At 39.5% G+C, this 11,317-nt stretch overlaps 1 protein-coding gene across 1 annotated transcript in view; it reads left to right on the top strand.

Annotated features, from left to right (window-relative positions):
* The first annotated feature begins 1,391 nt into the window (after positions 1 to 1,391).
* The window catches only part of rab5c (RAB5C, member RAS oncogene family), a 15,537-nt gene continuing 5,611 nt past the window's right edge, over positions 1,392 to 11,317 (top strand). The window contains exons 1-2 of the mRNA XM_050068966.1: positions 1,392 to 1,509; positions 8,519 to 8,867. Of these exons, the coding sequence (XP_049924923.1) occupies positions 8,702 to 8,867 (166 nt within the window). The 5' untranslated portion in view covers positions 1,392 to 1,509; positions 8,519 to 8,701. The remainder of the gene's footprint in view (positions 1,510 to 8,518; positions 8,868 to 11,317) is intronic.

Below are 11,317 nucleotides of genomic sequence, written 5' to 3'. Positions count from 1 at the left end.
GATTTAGATTTAATATTTAGATTTAACATTTAACATTTAGGTGCCACATTTAATATTTAGATTTAACTATTTAATATATTTCTAAGTTAACAAATATTGCTGTAAATGTGGTAAAAGGTGACGTTAAAAAATTCACAATACTTTTTTAAACATTGTTTGAAGCTAAATGTGGCAAAATGTTGATGTTATTTTCAGCGTGAGACACTTTACAAACGGCACCCCATACAGCACCGGTCCTGTTGGTCAGTGTTTACTTTTTCAAGTAACACTCGTGTTCTTGTGGTGAGTAACCTGACATGGTGCGTTTGTAAATTCAGTCTGACGCTCTACTCTAAAATGAGAGCCCTGTTGGTCAAAGAAACGGAGCTTCATATTTCTCTATGAATTAACGAGCAGTTAGGTTAATCACACATTCATTCTGCTCGGTGCTCTGTTGCTCTGTCTCTGTCTCTTCTTTAGGAACAGTACAGTTAGCTCCAGAGTGCGCTCCGGCACTTGGATGAGTATTTCTGAATGCTCCACTTCTATCATCTCCTAACACAAGCCAAAAGAACTCCCTAGCTAGCACTAGCTAATGTCTGTGGAGAATTGTTTTGCATCCAGCTAAATCCGCCCACCAAAAAACGTCATACTGTTTACTAACAGTAAAAGGGTCTATGGGCTCAGTGATGCAAAGGTTCTGGGTAATTTAATACTGCAGAAATCAAACTTTCATAGGCATCAACAGGGCTCCGCCTCCAATGCTACATCCAGTTCTCTTTATAAATCCAGGCGAGCTAGCAATAGATGCATGCTTTATCCTGCACAGTGGTGGTTGTTGGGTGTGGTTTGGTAGAAAGAAAATAGTTCCTGTATGAACTGCACTTGAACTTGTGGATTATCTTGAGTAATGATTTCTGGAGAGACACATTGCTGATGAGTTTTCCAGTTGTGAATTTTTGGTGCTTTGAGTCACCACAAGCCGATGCTATCTAGTTCCAGAGAAGTCAGACATCTCTTCGGCTGATATCTCCAACACTCTGCCACCCACACCAAAACAATCCAGACTGATAACACTACAGGGAAGAGGAAAAATATATATTTTTGATTTGGTGGTAAAATGTCCCTTTAAGTACAGTGCATTAGTAAACATACCTTGTTACATTTCGCCAACATTCAACTTGAATTTTATTCACTTAAAATTTAGCATCAGTATTTTAGCTCTGATGCTCTTAAAGTCTTCCATATTGAGTCATAACTCAGATAAATGATTATGTTAAAGTTTAGCTTGTGGATTTATGCTTACATACTGATGATTTGGTGCAATTTAAGGCTGACTAAAAAGCCCTGCACGCCTCCCTGTGCTGCAGAAAGTGGTGTCTTGTGCAGACCGCTATTGTCATTGGTCAGACAGCCGCTGACAAAAAGTGGGACGTTCCCGGAAAAATCGCAAACCGGAAAGGAAGGCCAGAGCCTCAGAAGAAGAAGACAGCCGCCGCCGATGAGACCAGCGAAAGAAGAAAAAGTACTGTAAGTCAAACAAATCGAAACAATAGATTACGGGGGTGACGAGGAACAATGAACGCGTGTTGCACTTTATTGTCGATAAGCTGTTAACCGTATTTGGACACCCTCTGTCAAATTTTGGTCAACCGATCAGCCAAGCAGTAAGTCCGGGTTCAGTCGAAATGTCCATCACACAGGATCGAGAGAGGCTACGAGTTTTTAGCCCTGTGAGACCACATAACATGTCCAAAAAACCTTGGCACGGACATCGCTGAGAAGCATATGACACATGTTTATGCCAGCGGCAGACACAATAACAAGTCTGAGTGCCCGACTTTGTCAAAATGTCAAACAGCTGACGACGTGGGGCCGAGAAAAGGAAAGTTGTCTCATGACGTTTTCGACACTTGGCTATAACGTTAGCTGCTAACCTAACGCTAGCTAACGCTACCAGAATTCAACTTTTAATTTCCAGAGTTAGGCATTTGTTTTTTGCAGACAATTAATGCTACCAAGCTAGTGCTAATGCTAATGTCAATATCTAACGTTAGCTAACGTTAGTCGACGTTACTTTGTCAGTTGACAAACTGCTTAGCACAACTAACGTTAGTCAGTGTTTATGCTACCTAACATTAAATTACTGGCTGTGGTTGCTTTATTTTGACCGGCTATCACAGCTAATGTTAACTTTATCTTACCTTTATTTACCCATATAGCTAAAGTAACATTATTAGCTACATTATTGATTTTCTTAGCATCAAACAGCTAATGTTAACCTATCTACAACAAGTTAAGTCAGTTTATCACTCAGTTAAGGGTTGTCGCAACCAGACAGAAGTAACGTGAAACATTTTTATCTTACTAACTTTAAAATTTTAGATGTATTCTAGTTATAGTCATACATTATAACATGGGTAGCATACACTAGCTAGGTAGAGCCATAAATTAGACTTTGTAGAGCATTGCTGTGCTCACTTTGAGCCTGTCAGGTAGCTAATAATGGTTGTTACCACAAGTCACAGATACCTGTCGAGCCACGAGTTTTCCCTCATTAGGGCTTCTTAAAAAATATCGTTTGACAGCTTTTAACTCTCTTTTGAAATGTTTTTTATGGTTGTAATGTTAGATGCAATTTTAGCACTCATCAATTTACAAGTTTGCCTCTAAACTTTAACTTAAGGACTCATCTGAGCTAGCTGATAGGGTTCACAGTTTCTCACACTCAGGCCTGTAAATGCCAGTGAGCTTGTACTTTCACACATTAAGTGTCATAAAGATGTCATTACTGCTGACAGCATTGGTGTTGTAAATCTACCAGTTTACATTGCTGATGTTATAATGTGTCTGCACATGTGTCTCCTTACGTTTAACAGATAAATATATAGTCACACATGCATGTGTCTTCGTAGCCCCTGTTTATGGCAGAATAAGGGGAACAGAGCTTGGACCTTTGAGACAGAGAAGGGATTTACTGTTACCCTTGTGAGGTTTATGGCGCATGGACCTTGTCCTCCTAAAGTGGTGACGCATCTTGACACACCAGCCCTACTCCTAAGATATATGGATTTGTCTCCTGTCAGCATACGTAATATTTGGGTTTATTAAGGACATCCCTTTCCTTTTTATGTTTCAGCACTGTCTACAGTTGTAGGTCAGTACTGGGGGACTGACAACTAGGGCTTAGTGATGTATTTTAATTTCCTAAAGTGTATTATGGTCTTGACTATGTGTACTAGCCTACGTTTTTTTATACGCAGAAAGGAGCAAATTTTGAAGCACTTGTTTTTATGATTCACCAGAAACTACTTAGGGAAAAGTATGAACAGCACAGGGGCTAGTTGTGGGGCCATATCTTGGAATTTATACATATTTTTTTTTATTGAATTGCACTTAGATTTTAATGCATAAAGGAAGAATTGCAAGAGAAGGTATTTCTTTTGTCTTTTCAAATGCCATGCTTAGATGTAGGAAAAACTGTGCAAGACTTGGCCAGTGCGTTTAAATGATTCTCATAAGGTGAGAAACTAGGCAACTTTGTGATCAGTTGATATATGTTTTTAGATGTACTAGTTTTGAATGTTTTACTGTGATTTTCACAGGGAGGTGTAGGTTTTGGTTGGGCCCATTGAAAGCTATATTTCTGTCTTTGGGTATGGAGCTTTTCACACATAAGTCACGAGAAAAGGAAGTGCCTCTGATTTCCTATTGGCCAAGCTAACTGCTAGATGAGTATCTTGTATGCTTTTCCTGTGTTATGTCCCCAGTTTTCCTGTCACCGTTTCCAAAGCCATTCTTTTTAAGAAACTTAACCTTTTTAATGGCTTACCTTGGATCAAGAGCATTTCCTGTTTTAATAGAGATCACATGGATTGTTCTGCTTTTGTGTCTTTGTTGTTGTCTCGGGGCAACATGTTACATACCAAAGCTTTTTACAAGTAATGTGTAGGTCTTGAATACATTGTTTCACTGTCATGCTTACGTGGAAATTTCGCTTCCAAGCAAGAGTCTGACCATTTGGCGTAATAGACAAACGGAGGATGGTGATGCAGCCCCTCATATCAGACGCCACCGGTTCCTCCAGGACCCCACCCTTCAAATGAAGTGAGCAGCAAGTCCCTGCTTGTGTTCTTGAAACTTGTGTAGTGACACCAGCTGCATAGGTTGTTTGACTACTTCTTAAATGTAATGTGTGACTAAGATCAGATTTTATCATGTAATGTTGGCACACTGTTAAGTTTCCTGCAAATTATATGTTGAGCCTATTTTCTGAAATCAATAGCTTCCTAAGTTCCTTGTGAAGAACTTATCCTGTAATAGATTTAAATGGCATGGCCTGCAATGGAAAAATCAACAAGGTGTTGTTGTTTTTTTTAGACAAAAAAATGAGGCCTCTAAACTAGTGCTGTTTGTTGAAAACTTCATTTGAACTTCCATGTTGTGTTTATGCAGAGAATGGGGAGAAGAATCCAGTCTTTTTCTAAATATTCGGACCACACCACTTTCACTTAAAGTAGAATATAAAATGCTTCTTTTCTGCGAAATTTGGAGCCACAAATACACTCTAGAAAAACTATTCAAATGAACTCAGACCTAATAATTTTGCCTAAGTTTTTAGTATGAATTATGTTTGAACATGAACTTTTATCTGTTATGAAGAAGTAGCTATTGCGTTACTTTATTACTGTCATTTATAGGGATGGGACGATACACGATTTCATTGTGGGTCGCGATAAAAACAGTAAGTTGGTGAATTTCCATTTTTGGGATAATAGTGAATGTCATGTGGAGCAGCACCCAAAGAGACTGCTGGGCAACTAACTGTAAAAGGATCTCTCTGCAAAAATAGGCTGCATATTAACCAAACTCAGAACACGCAAAAGATCTTGATCAAGCATTGGCAGATTTCATATAGATAGATATGAAGCCATATTTCAAATAGCCTGGCTTTTTATGTACAGTTTTTGGCACATGTTTTGAATTTTAATAACACTGCCAGGAGCTCTGTTTGTCTATAGGCTATAGGTATTTAACTTGTGCACACATTCTCATATGTAGGTGTTAAATGCACTGCAATCTCTGCTAAGTGCTTGGATATTATGCTGGCAGCAGAGCATACAGGAGGCCATGATGAATATTTCACGGGCTCTCCCTCTAGTTGTCTCCTTCCTCCTGCCTTTTCTCCTCCCACTTTCACTGACCCATGTGCCACTATCTCTCTGTGACCCACTTCCCCGTGGAGGTCTTCGGAGCCCATTAGGGATGCCATCAAAGCATCCGTCGCAGGCTGCTTAAGATGTGTGCATGTTTGCCTCAGTGCAACAAAGAGCCTCTGATTGCAAGATAAACAGCCACTTCTACCTTTTTCATTGATGATACTCATTTGGCACTTACCGGTTGACAACAACATCAATTAGTGTAGAGAAGACTGTGTGTATAGATTTAGATACAATAATTGTTTATTTTCCTATTAATAGTTCCTGCTGGTAACAAGAACAAACTTTCAGCACAGGACACATAATCTGCTTTGCTCCTATAGGCTACTCTTTTTATCCGTGAAACCTTCCTTCGTTGTATTCCTCCCATGAATGGCTGCAGCACAGTATTTTGGTGCTGGCTAAAATTGAAAATAGTGGCCCCAAATATGAAGTGACTGTGCTTCATGACTAAACCAAAAGTATAGATCTATATTACCCACCTGTTCAAATCAGTTGTTTCACTGAGCAAAATTTCCAGTAAGTAAAATTGTCAGTGTAATGAAGGCTTACTTTTCTGCAAAAAACATGCATGCATAACTTTTATATTTTATGTATAATTAAATTCCGGCAAAATGTCATTCTTCTGCACATCCTCTGTTCAAGTAAAGCTACATTTTAGGCACTTGCCTGTCAGCGTGTTTTGTAGGTCTGTTTCCACAAACCCGGTCCATCACCCTCTCCTTCTCTTTACTTTCTTTATTGAGGTATTTGAACAGGTGAGCGCTCAGCTCTGAGTACAGACTAACTGTTTGACCCAGTGAACAGAGTGCCTCTATTCCTTCTCCAACTCTGCTGCGGCTGTGAAGGATTCCCTCTGCTCCCTCAGGCCTGGTGATAGTGTGTGTCCTATGTCCTTCAGTTAAAGAGTCCAGTGTGACCTCAAGTGCACTGCGGGTGATGTCTGCTTTAGTTGGATACAGGTCTGCTACCATGCAGCCTTATTAAAAACTGTATCAAAGCAAACGGTAACATGCTGAAGTCAGAGACTATTTCTTTAATGATAGCACATATAAAGCCAACTTATACTTTTAAATAATGGGGAAAGCAGTAAAAAACTGCACTTGGTTACACCAGCTATTTTCTCATTACTTAGGATGTAAAGTTGACACTAGAGGCTTACTAGTTAGTTTGTTACTAAATGAGCCACTAGAATTGGTTGCACCACGACTGCGTGGGGCATAACCAAATTACTTTGGGTATAAAGTCATAACTAAGGCAAGTGGCCAATCAGTGATCAAAGATAAAGTACAATCACCATGGTTACCATAGGCATTAGCTTTCTGGCCGGTATTAACCAGTCAGCATTGTAGCACATAGAAGGAAGCTAGTTTAATCATATTAAAATATCAAATCAACAAATTAGGTCTCTACTGGATTATCGTGTTGCAACATGGCATGCAGTTAATGAAAAAATGATGAAGCTGAAAAAATGCTGCTCATCCTATTCGTTTTCCCATTTACGGTGCACCTTCCCCTGAGACTTTTGTAACCGGAGTTATCTCTATGGTGCTACTGATTTTATTTTATTAATGCATAAAGCACAACTTAGTATTATTTATGTTACAACTAGGCTTTGTTTGAACTTACACAGAGATGGTGCAACAGGTTGCTGCTATGTTATATCCCATAATGCGCTGTGACAGTGATTTCTAAAATAAAACTAATGCTGCAAAATAAAGTCACAGACCTGCACAGCAGAAATTTATCATATAAGCTAGTAAACATATGCAGCATGGCTGGTACAGTATCAAATGAAACATGCCATTTCTGAATATTTTATGGACAGAGCCATGATCTCCTGTCACATGCCGAAGCTTAAGTCCGGCTCAGCAGCGAGCTGAGAAAAAGCACAGTCAAACACCACAGACTATCGGCAGTGACGTCTTTCCTTCAGTTTTCCTCATTCTCCTCATTTCCCTTCTCCCTCAGGAATAGTCTAACCTCCCACTCATTTTCAGCATGCATTCTGTTCCTGCATGAAGTTGTTCCAGTGACAAAGCTGAGGCTATCCCAAAGTTTTTACGTGCTCAGCAGTAAAATGTCTTCTGCAATCTTCACTTCCTGCTTTGAGCTGAGTTGTGTTTCCTGTCCTTCGACCAAGCAGAAGCTGGCTGACCTCGTGTATCATCCAACTGAAAAAAAGATTAGGCAATATTTCACATATGCAAAACAGGCCGAAGTAAAGAGAAGGCATTGTTGGCTTGTTTTTACTGTCTTTGTGTGCTGTTATCACAAAGTTGTGTGGCTTACTTGGGCTAAATAAAGCTGCATGAAATACTTTTGAAACCTTTAAATCAACCTGTGTTACAGGTTCCTCTTGGTACCATTCGTAAAGTACCTCAAACCCACAACAAAACGGAGTCAAAATATAGTGTACATTTTATTAATGCTACTTGGTCCTTGCAGAACAAATTGTGGTCACAGGAAGTTGCAGTTTTAAAAATATTTTATGTTTGACGTGCTGATTAATATTAATGTTTCATTATTTGGTTTTGGTATCACTACGTGGACACTGCCACAAAGATCTTAACATCACATAGTCAGGGCTTCAAGCGGTGGCAAGAGATCTGTTAGAGATGACTCACAGGAACATGTGTTGAGCTTAGGCTCGGGGGGGGGGGGGAGTGTTTGGGCAACACCTCATACTATTTTCGGTAGTTTAAAATCATTTTAATTTCAGTTTTACATTTGTTTGATATACACCAGCTTCCTACATCTACTATTTATACTGTATATATTTTATTGTAAAATATGTTTATTCATTTTGTGAAGGCAGCTGTTTAAAGCAGTCTAAAAAAGAATGGCTTTTTGAAACAGTTACAGCAGTAAAGCAAAAGTATTGATCTGAATCTCATGTCAAATAGCACACACCATTGTGTTGGACAACCTGTGAGAGCATGACAGAAGACACAGTATGAATTAAGACACAAGTGTTCTCCAGCACTTGTTTATACTCAACATGGTTAAATAATAAACTCTTTATGTGGAGGGGAGGCCCATCTCCAGTGGGATGTATGTTTCTGTGTCAACAACTAAAATTGTCTGATGATAATCTTGGCTAAAACAAAAGCTTTAGTGCAGATATATTCTACAGTTACACTACATTTTACTTGCGTCATTACTCTTATTGGCAACTGCCAGTAGGAATCGTCTTAGGTTTGTTTTTGTCACTAAACAGTCATTGTAACATTTAGTAGATAACATGGTTGCTTAAATAAAATATTCTGCCTTTCTCTTTGGAGTAAGGCTTAACATACTGAATGTGTTGTGTTTTGCAGCTCCCACTGGTGAGGTCTCCTCTTCCTCTGGCTCATCTACCTGTCTGAACCAAACTTGCCCCCCGTCGAGCTCAGCCTTACCCAGCCCTGTCCAGCCCCTGAACCAAGCCTCGGCCTAAAGTCAAGCAGACGTCCTCCCTCTTCTCCCGGCTTCTTCTTTCTCCCGATTTCCAACACTGCGTTATGGCAGGGCGAGGCGGACCAGCACGGACCAATGGCACTGCAGCAAGCAACAAGATCTGCCAGTTTAAGCTAGTGCTGTTGGGGGAATCAGCAGTGGGGAAGTCCAGCTTGGTGCTGCGCTTTGTCAAAGGCCAGTTCCACGAGTACCAAGAGAGCACCATCGGAGGTGAGGGTTTTGTGTTTTGACTCACAGAGTTACCTCTGTGCTCCTTCGTGCTTTAAGGGCATTATAGCTGTACATTTCTTCAGCTGCAATTTACAGCTAAGAGGGATAACAGGATACATCAGTGGAATTATTTAAAACCTATTACAGAACTTAAATTTGAATTTCTACATCTAAATAGTGATATAACAGAATGATTACGCAACCCAAGTTTTATCCCTTTTTTGTGAAGGAACTATCATTGTCATAAACACATCTTCTGGCTGTACAGAATCTCTACCTTCTTTTTCTCTACTCTGAAACTCTCTCAGCATGTCAGTGGGCATAACATGAATGCTGAAGCAGAAAAAAACATGTCCCTGCCAGTACAGAGGAACTGCTTGCTTGCAGGTCTTAATCTTTTCTGTTGTCAGAGCCTGTGCAGGAGGAGTGGCAGAACCAGTTCTTTGCAGCTGATCACCTGACTCCCCCAGGAGCCACGGAGCTCCTCACACATGGCAGACATGTGCATTGATTTTGCAGAAATACATTACATTGCGTAATATTTTTAGACAATAAAGAGCAGCAAATGGACAGAAAGTTACTTCAGATTGTTGTCTGTAAACAACCAGTGCTTCAGCGGAGGAGTGAGGTTACTTGAAACAGGAAGGAATTGAGACAACAATGGGGATTTCCTGGACCTCCTGTAGATCAGTGAAGCTGGTGAAAGAGCATTGTTGAATTTAAAGCAAGAATATTATCATCTGTCTGTGACTTTCGCTTTTTGCAAAGTGGTGGGGTTAAATTTGTCAGGTTTTCTACATTATGGTGACTACAGCTTGAGGGCTACAGAGGTAAACTTTTAACCGGGATGTTAAGTGCAAGTCCTGAGTCCAAGCAAACAAAAACAACAGTGACAGGTTTTCACTGGAGCTGCTGACTTCTGAGACTGACTTTCCCATTGGCTTCAACACTCTGAAGGGTCTGAATCCCTTCGCTTATTGCTGTAGATCACAGTGTGCTCTCTTTGTAACAATACAGATGTTCGACCATATACACATAATCTTATTTTTACATAAAGAAACAGCATAACTTACATCTGTTGTTAGGAGATCCCCTTTTTGTCAGCCTGATTTTAATCCTGACATGAAATAGAAATTTGTAGTCTAAAACCCTTACAGACATGATGGATTGAATTTCCCCTCAGGGGGATTAATAAAGTAAATAAACTTAAACTTAAACTTAGAGTGGTTATTGATAATAACCTTAGTTGACGATCAAATAGAGAAATTGCATACAATACGCGTCCCTAGTAGAAAGGGCTGCAGCTAATATTTCATTATCAATTAAGCTGCTAAATACAGAACTGAAAATGATGTCTTCATGTTGCTTGTTTTGCATGAACAACTGTCTAAAACCTAAATTTAGTGGCTGTACATTGATGTAGAACAGAGAAAAGCAGCAACTGGAAGTGCAGGAACTAAGGGTGGGCGACATGGCCCTAAAATAATTTCACAATATGTCAGGGTATTTTTGCGATAATGATATTCATGATGATATGACTAGTTAGTAACAAAAGAAAAAAAATGGAATTGCAACAAAATAAGTAATATAGTTTTACATGTTAACCTAACAGTTTACCTTGAAATATTCAGTAAAAACTAAACAAAAATTATCTCACATTTCTTTAGTTTGTAAACTGAACTGAACTGAACTGAATGAGTTCCCTTTGAACAGTAACTCACTAAAAGAGTCTGAGAAGTCCGGGGCTGTTCATAAAACGTTCAGGACACCACAGTTTATTCTCAATGCTGCTCACTTCTGAAGCTGCTCCTCTTTTTGGAACCACCACAGTGTGGGTAATAATTTAGCTTTCAGCCATGCGTGTTGTTGCCATGGGTAACAGTGTGTCAGCAAGTCGAAATATCACGAGTATCACAATGTGAATTTTTGATATGATATTAAAAATTATACTGGTATTATCATGAATGAGATGATATGGCACACACATAGCAGGAACCAGTGAACAGTTGGCTTTTTTTTTTGTAATAATGACTTTAAGTCCCTGTAAACAGTAGTTAAAGCATTTTTTTGCTTTTGTACTGTGGCATATTTCCCAATAAAATTGATTATTTGAGCTTTACACGGTTACAAGAGGGATTTAAATTAGGGATGCACCGAATATTCGGTAACCGAATATATTCGGCCGAATATTACAAAAAAACACACATTCGGTATTCAGTGGAATAAGTTAAAAGCAAGGCCGAATAATAGCGGAGTTTTGATAACGCAATCAAACGGCGTACCGTGACGGGCGGAATAACATGTCGGTAGTGTGGCGATCCGTCCGTCAGGGCACTCGCATTTGCAACTAAAAATAATTTTGAGCGAGCAAAATAGGCTTAAATCATTCAGCACGCTGTGCGAGCAGCCTACAGATTTCAACCAGCAGCAGAAACGAAAGGCGAATCCCA

Source organism: Epinephelus moara, chromosome 18, assembly GCF_006386435.1.
Source record: "Epinephelus moara isolate mb chromosome 18, YSFRI_EMoa_1.0, whole genome shotgun sequence".
Classification (NCBI taxonomy): Eukaryota; Metazoa; Chordata; class Actinopteri; order Perciformes; family Serranidae; genus Epinephelus; species Epinephelus moara.
Note: the sequence above shows the minus strand (reverse complement) of the source record. Positions and strands in the feature narration are given on the sequence as shown.